At 37.2% G+C, this 23,898-nt stretch overlaps 1 protein-coding gene across 2 annotated transcripts in view; it reads left to right on the top strand.

Annotated features, from left to right (window-relative positions):
• The window catches only part of XIRP2 (xin actin binding repeat containing 2), a 73,740-nt gene extending 55,746 nt beyond the window's left edge, over nt 1-17,994 (top strand). Inside the window, exons 6-9 of one of the 2 annotated variants that reach the window (XM_045832923.1) lie at nt 842-972; nt 1,600-10,981; nt 13,075-13,208; nt 15,535-15,671. In XM_045832923.1, the coding sequence (XP_045688879.1) occupies nt 842-972; nt 1,600-10,981; nt 13,075-13,169 (9,608 nt within the window). In that variant the 3' untranslated portion in view covers nt 13,170-13,208; nt 15,535-15,671. Of the gene's footprint in view, nt 1-841; nt 973-1,599; nt 10,982-13,074; nt 13,209-15,534 lie in introns of both variants that reach the window. The other variant, XM_045833007.1, reaches the window with a different exon arrangement.
• The last annotated feature ends 5,904 nt before the right edge of the window (nt 17,995-23,898 follow it).

The raw sequence follows: 23,898 nt of genomic DNA, 5'->3' as shown, positions 1-23,898 counted from the left end.
TAGTAACTATGACTCATGGTCCCAAAGGGGACAGAGTATTATTTCTGCATATAATTAGATTCCGCCAGTGGTGATCAATGCAATAAATTTCTAAAATAGTTCATTGACCATCAACCCAATGATGAACTCATCCTGAAAGCTAGGTGGTAAGCCATCCCCCTCTGAATTACTTTTTGCCTCAGGGAACTGCATTAAAACTTGATGTTTATCAAGCTTCCTGAGGACAGAAATGTTATTTAGATTGTATTACTTTTAATAACAGATTTAAGCACTTTTAGATCCACTTCTCCAACCTACAGATATGAAATTTTACTACAGGCACATCTGCACAAGTTTGCATAGTAGGGGTGTGGTTTGTCTTCCCTGTATAAGGAGAATGAGAAGTTTTATGTCCTGAAAAGCTAAAAGGACAGTTTTAAGCTAACTGTGAATGCAATGTTACTTGACTATATCTGTATGTGGTTTTATTTTGTTTGTGTTTAAGGAAGTCAGTCTTCCTTTTGTATTATTTTGCTGTTCTTGTTTTATAACTTTTGTTATCTTTTCCTGAACATAAAAGTAAAACATGTTTACAGAAAATTTGGAAACTCTATACAACTGAAATAAACAGCAGTTTCATCTCTTATAACTTACCATCCAGAGATAATGACCACTATTTTTCTTTGTATATTTCTTGACATATACTAACTTACATAATAAAATAATGTTGTATGTATACATTTGTATCTTGAATTTTTTACTTAACTTATATTATGAAAAGTTTCCCAGGGCATTTTCATTTCTTCTCAAATGTCATATTTATTAATTACAGAATATTTTTGGTGTTCTTTTCTATTTGTAGTCATAGATACACCTGAGGATGAAGAAATTCCAAAGGTTTCAACTAAGATTTTAAAAGAGCAGTTTGAAAAGTCTGCCCAGAAAAATGTCCTTTGTTCTGATAAAGAGACAACCCCACCCAAGCAGATTAAGGTAAGACAATTTTTCTATATAGAAACATATTAAGTGTAAAATCAAATGTAAATGCATAGCATCTTCAAATTATTGAATGTTTGGTGTGGTTTTTCAACAATGAAAAAAAATTATGAACCATTATTTATTCTGTTCCATAGACAAATGTTATTCTATATGAGAAAAGCAGTAGTCAGAACTTTTCTCACTGAAGAAAATAGGGGAAGAAAGGATCATGTATTCTCTGAAAATTTTAGATAAAATAATAAAGCCAAGTGTAAATGTCAGATAACTAAACAAAACAAAACAACCCTCAAAAATACTTTCAGACTTTCATCATTTCCTTCTAGATTACTGTGTGTAGCACATTCAGTAAAGGAGGAAAAATAATCAAGATTATATAAATATGTTAAAATACTGAATAGATGGATTGAATGGGGAATATAACTCTAAATGTGCAAATGGATTATAGGAAACATAGTAACAAACACTGACTATTGATTGCTCCTAAGTCTTTTTCTAAATGGAGTATGTCACCTGTCGTTCCCAATGGAGATGTCATAATAGATGGACAGGTGAAAGGCAATGCCTAGGAAGTCTCCACTACTCAACTTATCTTTATAAGATTTGATTTTCTCTCCCTTAAAGATTGAAAGTGAATATGAAGAGATTTTAAAGCCATCATCAATTGTGGGTACCTCTTCCACTTCTTGCTCTTCAACCAGCCAGAGGAAGGAAACATCAGCCACAAGATATAGTGACCACAGTGCCGTTTCCTCAACTCTGGCACAACTTCATGCCAGTCCTTTGGGAAAGACAGAAGAATTTCCTCCTCCCCCACCTGATATACTTCAAACTCCATTAGATGTGACAGCATTTTCCCAGTCCCCTGAATTGCCCAGCCCTCCTAGAATACCACCAGTCCCCAAAGAATTATATTCCAAGCAAAGGAATTTGTATGAATTAAACCGTTTATATAAACACATTCATCCTGAGTTGAGAAAAAACTTAGAAAAAGATTATATCAGTGAGGTTTCTGAGATTGTTTCCAGTCAAGTGAACACAGAGAGTTCAGTTTCAGCAGATGTACAACAAGCCCGGTACGTTTTTGAGAATACGAATGACAGTTCTCAAAAAGCTTTCAACTCAGAAAGAGAGCACTTAGAATGGGATGAAATTCTTAAGGGGGAGGTGCAGTCCATCAGATGGATTTTTGAGAATCAGCCATTAGATTCCATCAACAGTGGCTCTCCAGATGATGATAACATCTCCAAGGGCATTGCTGATCAAGAAATCATTGCTGGTGGTGATGTGAAATACACCACATGGATGTTTGAAACCCAACCCATAGATACACTAGGGGATCATTCTTCTGGCACTGCAGAAAATGCTGAGAAAATTCCTGAGCTAGCCAGAGGAGATGTCCTCACAGCCCGGTGGATGTTTGAAACAACACCATTAGATTCAATGAATAAAATGCATCAAAGTCAAGAAGCACCAGTGGTAACTGCCATAGCAGATATAACCAGGGGAGATGTGAAGACTGTAAGATACATGTTTGAAAGTCAACATCTGGATCAAATTGGACAGCTTCATTCAGTGGATGAGGTTCACCTACTGCAACTCAGGTCTGAGCTCAAAGAAATTAAGGGAAATGTTAAGAGAAGTATAAAATGTTTTGAAACTCAACCATTGTATGTTATTAGAGATGGTTTAGGTCAAATGCTAGAAATTAAAACTGTTCACAGGGAAGATATAGAAAAGGGTGATGTGAGAACAGCACGGTGGATGTTTGAAACACAGCCCTTGGACACAATTAACAAGGGTATCACAGAAATTAAAGTTGTCAGAGGAATATCCATGGAAGAAAATGTCAAAGGTGGGGTGAGTAGGGCAAAGTGGTTATTTGAAACTCAACCTTTGGAGAAAATCAAAGAAGATTCACAAGAGGTCATCACTGAAAAGGAAGCAATAATAGGTACAGACGTCTCCAGAAAATGTTGGATGTTTGAAACACAGCCATTAGACATTTTAAACAAAGTTCCTGATGCAGATACTCTAAGATCTGAAGAGAAAATTGGGGGTGATGTACAAACTACTAAGCGTCTATTTGAAACACTTCCAATAGAGGCTTTAAAAGATAGCCCTGATGTAGGAAAACTTCAAAAAATCACTGCCTCTGATGAAGAAAAGGGGGATGTTAGGCACCAAAAATGGATTTTTGAAACCCAACCTTTGGAAGAGATTAGAGAAGATAAAAAGGAACATATACAAACAGTGAAACTTGAAGAAATTGACAGAGGAGATGTAAAGAATTACACACATTTCTTTGAAACAAACAATTTAATTAAATTTGATGCATCACATAAAATAGAGGTGGAAGGAGTCACAAGAGGTGCTGTGGAGTTAAATAAATCACTCTTTGAAACAACACCACTGTATGCTATTCAAGATCACCTTGGAAAATATCATCAGGTAAAGACAGTCCAGCAAGAAGAAATCCTAAGAGGTGATGTAAGAAGCTGCAGGTGGCTTTTTGAAACAAGGCCCATTGACCAGTTTGATGAAAGCATTCATAAATTCCAGATAATTAGGGGAATATCTGCTCAAGAAATACAAACTGGAAATGTGAAATCTGCTAAATGGCTGTTTGAAACACAGCCACTTGATTCAATTAAATATTTTAGTAATAGGGAAGAACTAGAAAGTAAAACTGAGCAAGCTGCCGATGTTGTTAAAGGGGATGTGAAAACCTGTAGATGGCTTTTTGAAACCCAGCCAATGGAGTCACTTTATGAAAAAGTTTCACTGATGACTGGCAGTGAAGAAATTTGTAAGGGAGATGTCAAAGCCTGTACTTGGCTCTTTGAAACTCAGCCACTTGATACCATAAAAGATGACTCAGAAGCAACAGTCAAATTGCAAACTGTAAAACAGGAGGAGATACAAGGTGGGGATGTTCGTACAGCCTGTTTTCTTTTTGAGACAGAAAATTTGGACAGCATACAAGGAGAAGAAAGAAAGGAAATGAAGGCCATACCAGTGGATATCCAAGCTGGGGATGTCTCTGGCATGCGGCATAAATTTGAAAATCAGTCCTTAGATTCTATCAGCTCTGGTTCAGAGGAAGTTTTGAAAAAGATCAAAACCCTAAAGACTGAAGATATTCAGAAGGGCGATGTTTTAAATTGTAAGTGGCTTTTTGAAAACCAACCCATTGATACAATAAAGGAAGGCCAAGAAGATGATGAATTAGTTAAGACAGTGACTGACATACAAGGTGGGGATGTAAGAAAGGGATGCTTTATCTTTGAGACTTTTTCTTTAGATGAGATTAAAGAAGAATCTGACTATACCAGTACCAAAGAATCAATTACTGAAGAAGTGATAAAGGGTAACGTAAACAGCTACAGAATGTTCTTTGAAACCCAGCCACTCTATGCAATTCAAGACCGAGAAGGGTATTTTCATGAAGTGACAACAGTTAAAAAGGAAGAGGTAATCCATGGAGATGTACGAGGGACAAGGTGGCTTTTTGAAACAAAACCATTAGACTCAATTAATAAATCAGAGACAGTGTATGTTATTAAATCTGTCACACAAGAAGATATTCAGAAGGGAGACGTTAGTTCTGTCAGATACAGATTTGAAACTCAGCCGCTAGATCAGATTTCAGAAGAATCACATCATATTGTGCCCACTGTAGACCATATTCAAGGTGGGGATGTAAAGACAAGTAAACAATTTTTTGAGTCTGAAAATTGTCATAAGAATGCATATATAAGAACAGTAAGTGTCAATGAAATTCAAAAAGGCAATGTTAAAACATCTACTTGGCTATTTGAAACCCATACTATAGATGAACTGAGAGGAGAAGAGTCAGAATATGAAAATATCAAAACAGTCACCCAGCAAGATGTGCAAAAAGGTGGTGTTAAGCAGGCAGTATGGCTGTTTGAAAATCAAACTTTGGATTCTGTGAAGGAAGCAGATGAAAGCATCTCAAAAATTGCCAAGGAAGAAATCCCTCCTTCTAATGTCAAGACAACTACTTGGCTATTTGAAACTACACCCCTTCATGAATTTAATGAAAATAGGGTAGAAAAGGTGGAAATTATCGGCAAGAGCATTAAAGAAACCTTAGAAGAACTCTACTCTCAAAAAGTTATTGAGGCTCCTGGAATCATCATTGAAGCTGATGAAGTTGGGGATGTCCGAATGGCAAAATATAAGCTAATGAATCAAACATCTCCTGAGATACAGAAAGAAGAAATTATCAGGGCTGATCTCAGAAATATAATGGTGAACCTACTTTCCAAAAGAGACTGTACAAAAAGAGAGATAATGGTTAGTGAAGAAGAGAGGGGAAATATTAGTTTGACCAAAGCTCAATTATTAAACAGATCAACAGAATTTCATGCTGAAAAAGAAGAGGTGGTGAGTGGTGACGTACAACAAGCAATCAAAAATCTCTTCTCCAAAGAAAATTCTGTAAAGAAAGGCATTTTAATTCAGGAGGATGAAAGAGGAGATATTAACATGACCATCTATTGTCTTCTTCATGAAAATGCCAGTGACACAATTGAGCGTGAAGAAGTAATAGGGGGTGACGTGAAGCATACCATTAATAATTTGCTATCTTCCATATCAAACAATAAAATATCTGAAAGAGTTAAAATTGATGCCTCTGAGAGGGGAAATGTTCGGTTTTTTACAACATGCATAGAAACTGGAGCTTTGGATTATCTACAACAACTACAGACAGGGTCAAATGAAACACTAACAGCTGGGACACAAGAAACAAAGGAAGAAATTATTGGTGGTGACATAGAGGGCACAAAACTGTTGCTAAATAGAAGGCAGTCTCAGGTTGAACGTACTGTTAATGAAACTGATATCATTCCAGGAGATGTGCATAATACTGTCAAGGTTTTCATGACAGAGCCTCAGAGTACATCTTGTAAGACATCAAAAGAAGAAATTATAAAAGGTGATCTGAAGTCAACCCTAAATTCCCTCAGCCAGGCCATAAATCAGAAAACAGTGGCTAAAACAGAAGAAATTATAAAAGGTGACATGTTGGCCACCCTCAAGTCACTTAAGGAATCAAGCCACCCATGGACAAAATTTAAACAGCCTGATGCCATCCCTGATGATTTTGAGAAAGCTATTGAATGCCTTGAAAAGACTACAAACACAAGAACGGAAATCCTGAAAAAGGAGCTTATCCGTGATGACCTTGAAGCCTCATTAAAGAACTTGAAAGAAGCACAACGAGCTTTCAAAGAGGTAGATAAAAAACATGGAACCCGAGAAGATGCACAAGCTGTGACGGTAGGATCCTCACAAGAGCAGAAAACAAAGATTCATCAGGTGGCCATCCAGACAGACAAAAAATGTTTTCTTCAGCCAAGACCAGGACCATTGGAGCCAGCAGCCAGGTGGCAAGGGGGAACAGACATGCTCAACCAGACTACAGGCAAATCTTGTCATGAGAATTTAAAAGAAGAAAGAACTGAGGTTAATCTTCCAAAAGCCCCTAAAGGTACCGTAAAGATTGTCATAGATCGTGAACAAAATAATGATGCTCTTGAGAAAAGCCTTACAAGACTATCTAATTCACACCACAAAGCTATTAAAAATAGCTTTGATATGTTTGAAACAGGGGACATAATGGGTGCCTGGGCTGAGGCCACAATAGGACAGCATCTTAGAGATGAACATATGAGCAGGCAATTGACTTCAACTGTGTCAGTTAAGGAAAATCTAAAAACTAAGGAACTTGAGGCAGTGAGAGAACAGAAAAAGGATGCAGTCTTTAACTCTGCCCAATCTCTTGATAAAGCAGTTGGAAAGCAACAGACTCAAACTTGCAGGCTGAGGAATGACCACCAGAAGCCTGAGTCTTTCCCTGTAAAGAGTTTTAAAAACACCAAGAACACTAAAATGTCAACAAATACTGCAAGTTCTAACCCCAGTCCAACCCAGGGTTCAGTCAACAAGAGAGTTGGAGAAACTTGTGAAGTTTCAGGGGACTTTCAGAAGCAAACTATGTTAAAGCAAGAGTTGCAATATTGTGATAAAGATATACAGAAAAAGCATGTGAACCCTCAACCAGTGTGGCCTGTAGACCAAGACATATCAAATGTAACAGGAGTGAAAGTCTCCCCAAAAAGCCACAATAAATTTAAGGCAACTGACAAAAAGCAGAAGACTGATTTTCGCCTGAACAGCCAGGACTTTCTAATGAAGACAAATACTTCCAGAGACTTAAAAATAGCCATGGAAATGTCCTTTAATCCAAACAACTTGAACCCTGAAAATATTGTAAAAGAAAGTGAGGGCTCTCTTCCACCTCCATCTCCCCCTCCTCCTCCACCTTCCAATTCATCATCTGAAATAGAATTTCCTCTTCCTCCTCCACCTCCCTTAATGATGTTGCCTGAAAAAAATGGGTTTCCTCCCTCACTGTCCACAGAGAAGATAAAGGCTGAGTTTGAAAATTTCCCAGGCCTCCCTCTTCCTCCACCACCAGAAGAGGAGAAATCTGAAAGAGAATGTCTATCAATGTTTCCACCACCACCCCCTCCTCCAACTCCATCTCTAAACCCAGCACATCTCCTTCCCTCCTCTGTTCAAGAAAAGCACACTGGATCATTGGTACAATATTCCCAAGAAGAAGCCTCAGGCTCTCAGCAAACTCATTCTCAGGCTAAAATCACAACAGGAAAATCAGGAGTACGTCTGCCACCTCCCACATTACCAAAACCCCAATTTTTCAAGCTGACGGAAGATAAAATATGCTGTGGTTCCCCAAGAGTAGAACTGAAAAATTCCTGGACAGATATGGAATGTAAAATTACTTCCTCAAAGGGTCAGAAAAGAGTAATATCGGAGACTAGCAGTGAACAAACAGAGACAAAGCAGAATGTATCCAGGAAAAGTGCTCCCGAAAGAAAACAGTTATCTATGGACTCTACAAGATCTCTCTCACAGACAGTTCCAGAAACTTTACCAGCCAAAGAAAAACAAGGAAAAACCCCTCTTGTAAAATCTCATTCATTTCCTGCAGGTTCAGGACAACAGCATCCAAAACCTTATATGAGAAAATTTAAGACACCTTTAATGATTGCTGAAGAAAAATACAAACAACAAAGAGAAGAGCTTGAAAAACAGAAACATATGAATTTTTGCTACAACATAGCCAAAACAGAATGCCAAAGTCAAAATACATCAGAGTTGGAAAATGCAGTGTTTTTACAAAAAACAAATGAGGGGTTTCCCAGACCTGGAATGGGTTTAGGGGTCACTGTGGCCCAACCCCACCCAGACCCTCAAAGACATTCTCAAGTTCCAGGAGTTCCAGGAGTGTGTACAGATGACAAGCTCTCCACAGCAGCAGTAACAGTTGCCACCGAGAGGCTCCAACATGTCCTAGCAGCCTCAGAAGACAAAGATATCATGAAAAAGGAAGTTTTACTGAGCTCAAGGGACATGATACAATCTAAATCAGCTTGTGAAATTAAACAGAGTTACCAAGAACGCAGCACACAACAAACACAAGATAAGTATCTGGAGCATTTTCATATGCCCCAATGCAAACCAGCTTCCCCAAGTTTCAAAGTCAGAACCATCAAGCTTCCAACTCTAGATCACAAATTAAATGAAACACACCACAACTATGAAAGCCATAAAAAGCAACCTGAAATTGATGTTCAAATTGTTACCAAAAAACAGCATCAGAAAGCTGAGAAAGCTGAAGCAAGCACTGAATATAGTAATAAGCAGTCTGTGGCTGAAAAATATTATCAGTTACCCGAGAAGGAGAAAAGAGTAGCAATAAAATTGCCTATGGAACCCTCGGGGAAAAGCCATGAAACTAAGTGCAATATAGTTCAGGAGAAGCAAAGAGAATTCAGAGAATCTGAGAGTAGGAAACTTCTAGAAAGTGAAGCAACAATTCAAGGCCCACCAATGATTAGTCCAAAGGAAGAAAGACTAATAGTTGAAAGAAAACAAGAACTTTTTAATAAATCAGCACAGAAGTTAGTCATGCCAAAGGTTACTGATGCACGTCTTCATCCTCAGACTGAGAATGTTCAGCACACACAAATACAGACTTCTGAAAGTCAAGTTGAACATAAAAAATTTCCCCAGCCAGACAATAATCTTCAGGAAGAAAAATGGCTTGGTGTAAAGGGGATACAACAGAAACAAGTCTTTTCTAATAGTAAAGATTCAAAGCAAGAGATTACACAAAACCAATCTTTATTTTCCTCTGTGAAGGAATCCCAGATGGATAATGGAAAATGTTCTATAAATATACTGGAATTTTTGAGAAAACGTGAAGAACTACAACAGATTTTGTCTAGGGTAAAACAGTTTGAAGCAGAGCCGGATACAAATGGCCTTAAAACATTTCAGACCCTGTTAAATATTATTCCGGTATGGCTGTTAAGTGAAGAGAAAAGAGAGTATGGAGTTCGCATTGCTGTGGAGAATAACATAGAAAAAATCAAAGAAGAAATAACATACATTAAAACTCAAGCAGAGGATATGCTTGTGTCTTGTGAAAATATTATCCAGACAGCCATGGTATCCTCTAAAGCAGGCAAGCAGAGAAATAAACCTACTAGCCTTAATGAAATACCTAAAGTGTCTAATACTAATGTTAGCTATAATAAAAACACTGAACAGAAAGAGAATACCATTGTAGAGAAAACACAGCATCACCACGTAGAAACCCATCATGCAGCAAATACTAATAATCATGTGAAAACCCATCGGGAAATTAAATTGGAAGATAGCAAGAGTTCTCCGCCCTCTCTAAAGACACGCCCACCATCACCAACTTTTATAAAAATTGAGTCTACTGCCCGGCGACCAGAAACCTCCACTAAGGATGAGCTTCCTCCATCTCCTAAAAAGGACAGTTTTGCTGAACCAAGAACACCTGTGTCACAAACATATGGAGATCACAGAGCAAATACTTCCCCTTCCCCACCTAGGAGCCGCTCGGAACAACTTGTCAAACTCAAAGACACCACTGCAAAGTTATCCAGAGGTACCCTCCCGTGTTCACCGGTAACCCCAGGCCCGGTTATAGACAGGAGGTCCGAGATCATCAAGTCTCCTGCAACTCTTCGTCGTCAAATTAAGATAGAAACCCGTGGTAGAGACTCTCCTACAATAACCATACCTATAAATGTCAATCGAGTTGACAGTGGTTCCTTCAGAGAATCCACAGAAGCTCAAGAGGAAGTTAGGAAAGTAGAAAAAAGAGCGACTTATGTTCATAGAGGTGGAGTAAATGCCACCAATGGCACAGTGCCAGATACTGAAAGTTTTGACTCAGTTGAAATCATCCGCAAAGTGGAAGGGCCTCGCCTGTCGGAGCATGCTCAGAGGTATGAAGCAGCCAACCAAACTGTGCAAATGGCTGAAAATTTCATGAATGACCATGAAAGTGAAATAAACAGATGGTTCCAGGGATTTGAGGATAGCCCAGTTTTTGAAGCAAAGTCAAATACAAGAGTTTATGTAAATGGAGAAGCAGACCATAATGTAAAACAAGAAAGTCATACATTTTGTAATGAGGAATTTGGATTAACATCTTCAGAAAACACTAGTTTTACAGGCTTTTCTTGCAATCGTCCTAGAGGACAGCTAGAAAATATTCCTGTTAAGCAGCCCTGTGTACACTCTGAAACAAGATCTCTAAGTGAACATTTCTCAGGTGTGGATGCCTTTGAGAGTCAAGTTGTTGGGTCGAAGACCACAGTGTCTTCAACACATAATTCAGAAGCTGGCAAATCTGGCTTTGACTTCAAGCATGCCCCGCCAACTTATGAAGATGTTATCGCGGGCCACATTTTAGACATTTCTGACTCACCTAAAGAACTCAGGAGGAATTTTCAAAAGACGTGGCAGGAGAGTCAAAGAGTTTTTGAAAGTGTGGGATATGCAACCTCAGATGCTTCTGCAGCTGAGATGAGAACCACCTTCCAAGAGGAATCTGCCTTCAGAAGTGGTAAATGAGCTTGCAAAATGTAAATAAGATTAACCTATTTAGAGGCATGTGCTCCATGGCTAAAAGGATTTGCAGTGAAGAGAGTGCATGGAAGTGACCAAACAATATAACCTAAGACTAATAGCTTTCCCTGGTTGCCAGTATCCTTCTCTTTACAATGCTTGTTTTTACTACTTTCTCTTTATAAAAGGATCTAATATGATTTGTCTGCATTGTGTGAGAATTAAAAACACTATTATGTATATAGATTATTGAGACCTTTATTTGTTAATGTAGATAAGAGTTTGAATAACTTAGCAGATATAATCGCTATTATTGTGGTAGCATTATTATAAGTATTATCATATGTAACTATATATTTGTTAATAGTTGTCCACCCATATGGCATTATTAGTATTTTTATTAAAAGTTATTATTTTATCCACTTATTTAAGACAATATTAGATAATGTTGCTTGACCTACTATTGATGTATTTTTAACTTTCAGGCTTAAGTGGTGTTTGCATTTGAATTCAATACAGCCTGATAATTGTTCAAGAAGCAATTTACACTCATCATATGTGCTTTAAGGATTTTTATTGATCAATGTTGCTTACAAAAGTGTAGATTTGGAATTAGACCTATATAGTTAATTATTCTTATTGAGTTGAAAGTAGTTAACTTTCTCTAATACCACTGTTTTTTCTTCAACATACTTTTTCACTTTTCTTAAACCCTAAATGATAGTTCAGTCAGCCTCAGTCACAGATGGACATAGAAAACACATTTTTTAAATTTGATTATGTCTGGAAAAAAAGGAGATTTAAAACATAAGAACTTAGTACATTTTTAACATCAGAGATAAGTTCATTTATTTGTATTTTCCTACATTTTACAATTAATGAGGCTTCACAATAAAAGGATTTGACATAATTAATGTGTATCATTAGTGTAGTCCATTCTTTTAGATGGAATGAAAGAAATAGCAGGCTTAAAAATAAAAATTGCTGAAACTAATAATTATGCCTCTATAATATTTGCAACATATGTGTTTAGTTTATCAGGTTAATATGATTTCTTAATGTGTTTGCTTCTGGCATAGTTAAGCAAAGCTGTCTAATTATTTCTAATTTTCAGTTTCTGTTATAACAGCTAGAAACATATAGAAAATACACAAAAAGACTGATTTTAAATATAGAAATATGTGCCCTACTAGAACCAAATAAATAAGAGAACTCTCAGAAGTCCAAATTGAGCCTCAAAGCACTGAAGTATATTTATCTGCATAAAAAACTTGAGCATCTGTGCTTATACATGTACCTAATAGGAAAGCTTAGTTATTCTCACTGGATCATTGTGAGGATCAAAACTATTCTGAGGTGAAAGTTCTGTGTCAGTTCAGAACTGCCATGCAAACACTGGTTAGTAACACAAACTGCTGTTATCCACAGGAGCTCATATTCATATGAGAAGTAGGGGAACTATAAAAGGCAGATGTGCAAACCCCAAAACCCTGAGACCTAAAGCCATTTAGCCTGAGTACAAATGGCCCCAAACATTTCAATGTCATCAGTAGTTTCATTACTTTCAAATTAAGAGTTGCTGTCAGAGAGTCAAGACTAAGTCATCAAGGGAATATTTAAATATATACAATGTCCTCAGGTAACAGAAGATATGTGCATATTTTAGAAAAATCTCTCCAGAAGGCTTCAAAAACAAAAGGTTTGGACCAAGTGAGGGCTAAACTCTTATATTTATGGGAAGTTTAGTCATCCAGAATGAGTGCTCTCAGGGCTGCCCATGGCTGAGTTTACTATATATTCTGTTCAACGTATTAATGAATAGGTTCTGCTCATGGATGCTTCCTTAAATAATGAAAGTCAGCTTGTGCAATGTATAACATAGTAGAGACACTGGAGTAAGATTGATTGCACCAAAGACTCAGACCCTCTGTTGAAATGGCTTGTGTCCAGAAAAGCAGTATCACGACAACAGTCTTAGAGCTTTTTCCACTTTAACTGCATGGCCACGGAATAAGCTGCTGTCATTTGTCTGTTTGTTTACAGTGTGATTGAAGGTAACACTAAATATGCCTTTGTACATTTTTATTTTAGAAACTGCTACTCCAAGACAAGGAAATATGTATACTTTGTCAAAAGACAGTTTATCCAATGGAGTGCCTAACAGCAGACAAGCAGAGTTTTCATAAGTCCTGCTTCCGATGCCACCATTGCAGCAGTACACTGAGGTAAAGGTCTATGGCTCAAATATTCAACAGCCTGTGGTATCCTTATGACATCACGTGTCTAGGAAAATGTAGACCATTCTAGATCTCGCTACCCTCAGTTATTACAACCACAAAAGGGATGTGGTCATCTCTGTTATGCTTTGCTCAGGATGGTTGTGACCATTTTCTTTTTGAAATTTTGTGTTCCCAGTCAAATCCAGAATGGTTCCTTTTGTTTGAACATGGAGATTATATGGGTAAGAAAAATTAAGAGTCACTGTGCAAATCAGGATTTTTAAGTTACAAAGCAGTCTGAAGTCTGGGCCATAGATCAGGAGTCAGCAAACTGTTTCTATGAAGGGCCAGTTGGGAGATATTTTCAGCTCTGCAGGCCATGCTGGTCATGTTGTTACTCAGCTTTCCAGTGGAGTGGAAGAGCGGCCATAGATAACCTAACAAACAGATGTGGCTATAAACTGATGGGCCCAGCTGTATTCCAGTAAAACTTCATATACAAAAACAGGAGATGGGAGCTGGAGTTCACCTATGTTTGGGCTATTCCATCTAAGTGGAGGGAAAAGGAATTTAGAAAAAGTTAATATCAAGTCAGATAGATACTCTGGTGAAACAGAAGACCTTACCAACACAGTTATAAATGCACTCGTTTTCCAAAACTCTTGAAGTAAATACTTTTAAACAAATGTAGTATTTCATGTGGCTATAGCCTGAAATGTGGAAGTCTAATTATTTTTCTAAATCCAATGTGTATCTTTCAGACTATATATTTCCTGACTTGAATTGATAATACGTAGCCCTCCTCATTGCAATCTTCTTTTCCCTTGGTTTTCATGACACCAGAGTATAATGGCTTTCTCCCTACCTTATAGGTGTTCCTTTTCAGATCCCCTCTTGTATGGGTGGTTCTTCCTCTGTCCATTACTCAGATATTAGAATTTCTTAGAACTCTGTTATGGGCATTTATTCTTCCCACTGTTTATATTCTCTCTTGTTTATCACACCCACACTCATAACTGTAACCATCACCCATGTAGCAATAACTCTGAAATCTGTACCACTAGCCCAGCACTGTCCTCTGTGAATCAGACACTTGTATCTCAGTGACTAATATGTAAGCTCCAATTGGATTTCTCCTAAGTACAGCAAATTCAATATGCCCCATTATCTTCTCTGCTAAAACTGCCTCCTTTACTTCATGGTCTGTATGCTATTCTCTCAGTAAATAACATTAACATTAACTCAATGATTGAGACATGAAGTTACATTTTACTCCTTTTTCTCCTTTATTTACTGCCCCCAAGCAATCACCACATCACAGAATTTTTGTCCCCTAAATATTTCTTGAGCTGTACACTTTACTCCATCCCCATAGACCAGGCACCTTTCAAACAAGTGTCATCTCTTGTCTGCACTAATGCAACAAACAGCCTTTGTAGCTAGTTGCTCCCCCTGACTCCAGTATCTCTCTACCGTCACCACCACCACCAGCCTGCACAGTGCTATGATCCATGATGTACTGAGAATCCTCTTTCTAAAAGGCAAATCTGAAGTTACTTCCCTGTTTAAATCATAAGCATATAATGGTTTACTCTATCAAAAAATTAACATCTCAATATGAATTAAAAGACATGTAAGGATCTTGTTCTTGCTCCTCTCCCAATACCCCTTCCTCCCATTCCATGCTACTTTTCTTAAAGACTTGTCACTTAGTTTTGTTATAAGTTTTATCCATGGGTTTTAAGTTTTACTACCTAGTTGATACATCTGATTTTATGTGGAGATTCAGAGATACCCAAAGATGTTGCTGCTGTCTTGGACTAAATTTGATTTTAATTTTTAATAGGCACACTATTTGTTAATTTCCCCCAAAAAGCCAGAAAAACAATTGTATAGGTAAGCTTTCTAATTCGTTCAAAATTTAGTTACCAAGGAAATTCAAATAGTTGATTTTTGTGTGTGTGCTATTTAGGATATATTGAAAATAATAATCCCCTCATATAAATCACTGAGTTAGCAAAGATCAATCTTATCATTTTACACCATCTATAACTACATAGGCATTACACTATAATACCTATTATCCCAATACCTGGCATACAGCGTGATATTCTAAATACTGCAAGAAATGCACTGGAGAGGGCATTAGGGGTAACTATCACTGAATAGGAATGCTCCATTAACAAGCAAGCACATTTCTATTGCCAGTAAACTAATTGCACTAAATCTCTGACTCGTTCAAGAAATAATTAATTTCCAAATTCCCTATGAATTTGCAGGGTATATATGGAATGCTAATTTTTTCTTTTGTTTTTGGTTTTTTTTTTGGCAGTTTGGGAAATTATGCATCACTTCATGGACATATATATTGTAAACCTCACTTTAAACAACTTTTCAAATCTAAGGGAAATTATGATGAAGGTTTTGGACACAAACAGCATAAAGATCGATGGAATTGCAAAAATCAAAGCAGCTCAATGGACTTTATTCCTGCTGAAGAACAAAATATTTGTAAAAACAAGGCAGAAAACATCCCCATCCTTGGAGATCTTAATAAACCTTTAAACATTCATGACAGTGAAGGGCAAAGGGATGGTTTGCGGAAATTTGGGGAAAGAGGAAAACTAAAAATCATTTGGCCCCCTTTTAGAGAGATGCCTAAGAAAGCCATCCCCCTTGAGGAAGAACTCAGAATGAGTAAACCTAGATGGCCCCCTGAAATGACAACCCCTTCATCCACTGAGTGTAAAAGTGAATCACTGATAGAGCACATCAAAACCCTGGAAAAGAAAAGACAAGAGCATGATAGCATTTCTTTCCGGCAGCCATACCTGCAGCCCATCCATATGTGCCAGAAAGAAGATGTTATAGGAATCAAAGAAAAGGAAATGTACGAAGCAAGAAAAGATGAGAAGGAAAAAAATAAGAATGTGCAAGATAAGCTGAATGAGGCTGAAGAGACAAAGAACAAGTGGAAAAGTGAAATGGATCACACTGCCAACAACAATGCGGTTGTGCAGAGTGCTAGGAAGGAGAAAAATGAAAAAACTAATGAGCCTGATGGTGCAGAAGTTTTACAGGTTAGGAACACTGATGATGAGGTGGTGCCAGACAATCATAAAGAGAATTTGAACAAGAATAATAATAACAATTATGTAGCAGTCTCATCTCTGAATAATTGCAGGCAGAAGACAGCTACTTTAGAATTACCTAATCTATTACCACTGTCAAGAAAAGCAAACTACACAGCAAATGAGTATCAAATTGAAAACTTAGCAAATGCACCTAGAATCTCAGAGTTACTTGGTATATTTGAATCTGAAAAAACTTACTCAAGGAATGTACTGGCTATGGCTCTCGATAAACAGACTAACAGAGCCCCTACCCAGTCTGCCCCCAAATCTGGCCTCAGTGGTGGGTTAGTAGTAAAGGCTAAAAGTTCAATAGCCTCTTCTGATACAAACATTTTAAACATCAAAGGAAGCCACTCAAACAACAAAAGTCTACACTTCTTCTTTTCTAACACTGTGAAAATCGCTGCTTTTTCCAAGAAGAATGAGAACATTTTTGAGCGGGATTTAATAGGTTCCGTAGATAAAATGAAAACGATGCCATGTTTGTACTTGGGAGAGTTTGAGAAGGGCATCAAACACTGGCATGAGGAAACAATAAGTGCCGCCCACATCAACAGGAACACCATTTTTCACGCTCTGAGAAGTGACTGTGCCGCTAAGCCCATGTTTCCCAGAGTGGAGGTCCAGTCTGAGCAGCTCACCGTGGAAGAGCAAATTAAAAGGAACAGGTGCTACAGTGATACCGAGTGAAACAGCTCTGGCTACTTGCGGTCTACACTCAGGCACTGAGACATAGCAATGTCCTGAAATTAGACTTTTTGGGATTTTGATAACCTTTTGTTGAACTTGTAAATGTCATGTTCAGAAATCTCCTGTCTGCCACAGTGGGATATTCATTGTATGACACTATATAATGCTTTATGTAATTGGTTGGAATCTACTTTTATTCTGAACAGAATGAAGAAGTGAAACAATTTGACTATATTTTTCTGTGAAATGGCACTCACACATATCACCCTGTCTTTCAACATGCCAGATAACATCACTGGTATGATTCTACACTGCTGGTATTTATCATAATACTTACACTTTCTCTATAATTTCTGAGGAAATAAAATTAAATTACCTGGGGTGCATACCAAAAAAAACTTCTGTTATTTTGTTCCATATATGTTGTCATTCTATGCATATGTTTTTCCTGGTTTGGGAAGTATTGGTCTTGGGGAAAGTATCTAATACACTTGTGCACATGCACACACAAGCACAGTCCTGGGGAGAATGAAATGCTAAACCACAGCCACAGTATCACTGGAAAACTTAAGGCTTTCATTCTCATTTTTGCTCTCATTTTAAAGACAGAAGGATCATTATGGTTTTTTAGGTAATTGCCTATATTAAACTATCATGGAACATGTCTGTAAACATTTAATAAAAAATACCAGTTTTCTTCTAGAATCATGTGGCATTTACACTTATAAATGAACTGAAAGGTGTTAGATATACTGAAATAAATTATGGATGCTGCATTTTTTCTAACTTACTACATGTAATTCATAAATGCACAAACCACACACCACTTGTGGTCAGGATGGGTACGTCACTTTCCTCGGATAACATGGGGGAGTTTTGAAAAACCTCAAATATGCTTAAGAAATCCCAGTAATGTTTTATTTAATAATGAGCACTGCTTCACTGTAATTATGACAAATCTTCCAGCAAAATAAATATCAGCCTTTAGGAATTAAAGTATAGCTAAAGACACAAATCAAAATTTAGTACATTTTCTTATTGTTTCAGGCAGTGTGCTAAGGCTGCCATAACAAAGCACCACATATTGAGTGGCTTAAACAACATATATTTATTTTTTTGTCATTCTGGAGTCTAAAATTCTGAGAACAAGTTGGCAAATTGGTTTCTTCTCCTGAGGCATCTCTCCTTGTCTTGTAGATGGCCATCTTCCCTCTGTACATGGTTCTCCTTTTGTACAGATCTGTGTCCAGATTTCTTCCTCTCAGTATGACACCAGCCACATTAGATTAGGGCCCACTTTTATAACCTCACTCTACCTTACTTACCTCTTCAAATACCCTATGTTCCACTATAGTCATGTTCTGAGACCCTAAGGGTTAGCACTTAAACATATTAATTTTAGGTGGACACAATGGACACAATTCAACCCTTAAGAGTAGTGATTACACTTCAGGGATACACTTTAGGGATTTTTTTAATACATGGCTATTAATACCATGATACAACTTTCCAATAATTTTTTACTTTGGATTTATAGCAAAGAACTATGTCATGCATAGACTTATGCTATAAAAATTAACAATTCCAAGAACATCATTCTTTTTCAAAGAAATCAAGATAAGCTTATGATACACCATATGCTTTACCAGAGGAAGCTGCGTGATGGAAGAGCTTAGCACGTAGGGGTTATGCATCATGTATTTATTCAAGACTAGACCTTCCAGTGAATCTTACAAAAGTGTCCTATAGCCTAGAAAATTGTGACGAATTGTCTTCTATAGCTTTTGCACAATTAATCCTTGTGACAAGTTTGGGGCTCTGGGCAGGGCCTTCTATGGACTGAGGCAATGGTTTTCCCATAGTGCAATAAAACTGGAAAAAAGACGACCAACAATTTACTAGTGTGCAACCAAATGTGCACCTGGCATATTTTTCCCCAAACTAACAATTTTCTGTAACACCTCTCTAGAGTAATTTCTAAAGGCACATTAATTTTTAAAAGAACTAGAAGATACAAAAAATACATTTTCTACTGTGTTTTAATAATTCCTAACTACTGGTTACTCTCCAGTTGAGTAGAAAAGTTTTTGCATTGCTAAGAAAATGAACTTATAAAAAGACAATCACAGATGTTGAAGTGAAAGAGAAGTGCAATACATTTTTTCTCTCCGAAAATGTTATTGAGAACAAAGGGTGATTTCTAAATCTAATGTAAAAGTTTTGAAATCCACAGGTATTAACAGTAATGTGAAACCCTATTTTGGAAAAACTGAATTTACATGGAGATCAGAAATAGGCCAGGAACAAGATACTCAGATTCTAAGTAAGGACCACGAGTGCATATGAGAAGCACTGAAGAGTGCAGAGTCTCAATCCCCTGGAAATTAACTAGAATAGAACACAAGAACAGTTTTGGATAAATATAATCTAAAAGCAATTTAATCTCACATTTGATGGAGTCTTTCAGAAAGGCTAATTTAAGCTACATAAAAAAGTCCATTTACTGTGGATGTTTTCCCCTGAATTGTTATGAGAAATTTTAAAACTTTAGATACTTGTATGCAAATGAAATGGTAGAGAGAAAATAATAGTATTAGAATATCTACAGTGTGGTCATTATCTTTTAATGTAATACATTTTTGTAGAAAGTAAACCGATCTATAGAAAGGACAAATAGACATGACGGTATTGCCCAGTCAACAGCCATTTCATGAACATTATAGAGTTCTTGCTACATGTTGGCAGAGTGATTTTAAAAAAGGATAAGTCATATTTTCATATAACTTCTATACCAGAAAGAGAGCCATCCAAAAAAAGTATAGTTGATGCTTATGAATATGAAAGGAACTAACCCAAGAAAATGTATAATCACAAAACATTCTCTTAAACTGGAGTATCTCAGAATAACAGTAAATAAACAGGAAGAAAAATTCCAGGTTTGAAAGCTGCCTTCATGTTGCCGCAGTCACAGTTCACATGGATGTGATCATACGATTGTGGACTCTGTGATGCACAGCCAAGACACCCCTCAGGCATGAAGGGTTTACTTCCCCAGGTGCTGGCAGTGCTGCCCACAGAAAGCTCTCAACTTTCAGCCCCCTACCAGGATTGCTTTAGCTGAAGAGAGCTACTTCCCCCAACTCAGACTGTATTCAATAAGTGATGAGTGAAAGGACAATTTGGCACAACTCCAAAGAGTCACTCTCGTGTCAATCTCCCTGTAAGGTTGAATGAGGCCTCCCCTGAGCCTGGATTACAGCTCATCATCTCCCTCTATCCAGTCTTGCTTCTTCCCTGCCCCTTCACCTCCCTTGATACCAAGAGCACATTCTGAAAAACCTCCTCTGCTTTCATCTCTCTCTCAGAATCTACTTGAGAACACAACCTGGATCAGCTGGTGCTAGGAGTGGCCCAAGAATGCAGACACTAGGGTGATGTTTTAGACCTGAGCTATTCACAGCCTGGCTGACAGTGGGCACAAGATGGCAGCACAATTGTTAAAATTCTCAGCAGTAGTGAACTAGGATGATTGTACTGGTTGAAGCAAATGCATAGCCGGTACCATGCACCAAATGTTTGAGACATGTAGGAGAAATAGCAATGACAATAAAATGGATTGAAGAACCATTGCTAAACCCTATCACTCTGGAAAAAAAATTAACAAAAATATGGAAGTATTAACAATCAAAGTTAAATCAGATTTAATTATAAGAGTACCTGAATCCAATGGAAGGTTAAAATTTTTGCCAAGGTCAAGGACCTGTTTGGAAAAGAATGGGATCCAGAACATGGATGGAGATAAATTGGCTGTTGCAATCAAAATGCTGAAACTCTAGATTCCTCTGTACCCTCTGAGCATATAGACATGGCCCACTCCTCCCTATTAAGGGTTAGCACCTCTACTTTTACTCAAAGATAATGCAGATGCCTCTCCCTAACTTAACTGAGTGCTTCTACTGGTCTTGGCTGTCCTCACTCGAGCATCAGCAAGTCTGCTGGAAACTGTGTTCTAGGCTGAGCTTGCTTGGGGCACATTAGCTGGGACATTTCTGCTGTAGGTGATTTTCACCCTCTTCCAATGACCAGCTAATCTGAGCATGCTCTTCTCATGGCGATGGCAGGAGTAAAAGAGAAGGAGAGACACTGGTACACTGTCTGCCTCATTTTACTGGCCAAAGGAAGTCTTGTATTCAAAGAGTCAGTGAGAGCACTGCAAGACTCCAGTGGTACAGTGTTTACTATAATAAGAGCAGAGAGAGAGTACACAAGATCCAGGCCCCTGCAATGCGTCAGTCCCCCATGGCTGGTGGATCCACTGGATGGCAGACGTGGGTAGCGTGGCTGCATGCACCTCACTTCCTGCTGCAGTAGAAGGGCCCCAACCCTTGCCAGATGGGATTTGAAATACAGAAATCTGGGGTCATTCCCAAGAGCCATTGACACTCCATAGCTAAGCAATTCCAAAAAAAGTTTGCATGTGCCAGAATCAGATGTAACAGGAATATATATACCGGCTGTGCTCTGAGCTCTTTGCATGCCGTGAGACTTGTGAACTTGCCAGCATGTCCTTTACCAAACACAAGGCTCTTGGGAACAAAGGGGACGTGTTCAGCTGTGCTTGGACCCATCCCACACATCATCGTTTTAACATCATTTCTGATGAATGAAGATTTAAAAGGGTCAAAGAAATAATACTTGGTATCAACCACTACTGTATCCTACCTCTAATTTAATGTATGTTTTATAAGATGGTGGCAGATGTCTATACATTAATTTTTATGGTGTTCCTTTATCACTATTAAACCACTTCCTTTAGGAGAAGGACAAAAAGATATTTCTGGTGAGCACACCTTTCTATATTGTCTTCATTTGCCTGTATAAAAATTTTCTCAAACAAATTAATTAAAAAGCCAGTTTTAAAATAATTCACTATTTCCTGAACTCTATATAACCTGAAATATTTATTGTTCAATAAAAGTTTCAATGATTTTGTAACTAAGATGATATATAAAATACAATTAACTCTGGCAATGTCTTGGAGCAAATAATGAAAAAAATTATTAAACTCCATGCCCTATCATTAAATGATCTCTTTGGAATCATAATCCTTGCATACCCGAAGCATGCATGTTTGCACATGTAAATGTGAGTGTATGAGTGTTATTTAATAGTTAATAACCAAATTGCAAAAAAAAATCAATATCAACAGTTTTCAATGTTATTCAGGATGTTTTTAGCAAACCAACACATTCAATCTCAATGCCAACAACTCTGAAAACATATTTGTTAAAAGTTAATAACATTATTTAAATAAGGATTATCAAATGTATAACACTTATATTACCAAGTGTAATATTCCAATTATTCATTTTACTCTTCTTAATTTCATTAATGCCCATATTGGTTTGTTGTTGATGCAGTTATAATATGTATAAGCAAATGTATATTCACTAATGTAATTTCTTGTAATCAGAGTTTTTCAAAAGTTTTATGAATCTTTTTTACTTCTTCATTTATACTGTTCCTAGTAATTTTATCTGTGCACAAGTCTTCTCTTAATTCCTTCATTCTGATGACTCCTAAATGCATATCACCTTCCCTGACCCTAGACTCAGACAGAAAACTGCTTCCTTGACAATGTCTCTTGGATGTTTCAACACATCTAACATCAACATGTCTCAATCAGAGAATCATCCACTTTCATTCCAAACCTCAAACCTGGGACTCTGTTAGTATTTCCTGTCTCAGACCCTGTTGTCCATCCAGTTGCTAAAAACAGAATACTAGGGGTCATATTTTATACCCTTATTTCTTTTACCCACTCTCAATTAAAATCTCTCACCAAATCCAGTTTGTTTTTACTACTTAAATAACTCTCCTTGTCTTCCTAGCATATATCACATTTTTAATTTTCCAAGTTTTTGTTAATTATTTCAGTGCTGCAGCACTCCACCTGCCCCCTTGCCCTCTAACATCCCAAACTCACCCCCACCCCACCCTGCCATAGTGACTGCAAGCTGTACAAAGACAGGGACTGGTTCTGATTTTACTCTACAAATTTCCCCAACTCCCAGTACCAAGTTTTGTATGGCATGTATTTCATATAGTTTGTTGAAAGAGCCAATCACCATATAAATCTAAAACTTTAACCACTGTACACCCTGCCTGAGAGTAACATCCAGAAATTGGACACATATAGAATAAGGATACATTCTGGAATAATTTTTGGATTATATACAAAGAATTGACCACAGCTATGTTGATAACATGTAAAAACAGTACTTCCAAGGAAACCGCGGTTATACTCCCAGACTGCATATCTGACAGCCAAGGCACCCTTGGAATTTTTCTAGAAAAATGGCTAAATGAGTAGATTTCATTATTACTAATAGAGTTAGGCAGATTTTATAGGAAAGCATGTTTGTTATCTTGAAGATTTGAAACTCAATCTAGTACCTAAGGACAGATAAGTTCATTTATATAAATACACAAATACAAATACATATATATGAAATTCATATTAATACTTATTAAAATTACCTCAAAGTGTACATTTTCCTATATATTAGAAGTTAACTTTTTGTCTAAAATAACTTGTATAGAACATTTGGGTTAGATCGTTAAAGCTTAGAATGATGGTAAGTCTTCAATTTGGTGACTGCATTTCAAAAAATATGTCCACATGTAAATAAAATGTTGTTATAAATGGAATTTTAAAGGAGCTATTATTTTAGTTATTCAATGTATAAGAATTCATATGGCAATATCTCTGTCATTTTTATTAACTGAAGAAGTGTATACAGCTCTTTGTAGTTTATAAAGCATGTAGATATGATTTGTCTCAGTCTTCACAACTACCCTACATTGTGCAT

The sequence above is a fragment of the Phyllostomus hastatus genome, unplaced genomic scaffold (genome assembly GCF_019186645.2).
Source record: "Phyllostomus hastatus isolate PE091 unplaced genomic scaffold, TTU_PhHast_1.1 phas_contig_1, whole genome shotgun sequence".
Classification (NCBI taxonomy): Eukaryota; Metazoa; Chordata; class Mammalia; order Chiroptera; family Phyllostomidae; genus Phyllostomus; species Phyllostomus hastatus.
The sequence above is the reverse complement of the archived record's forward strand: the minus strand, read 5'-3'. Positions and strand labels throughout refer to the sequence as shown.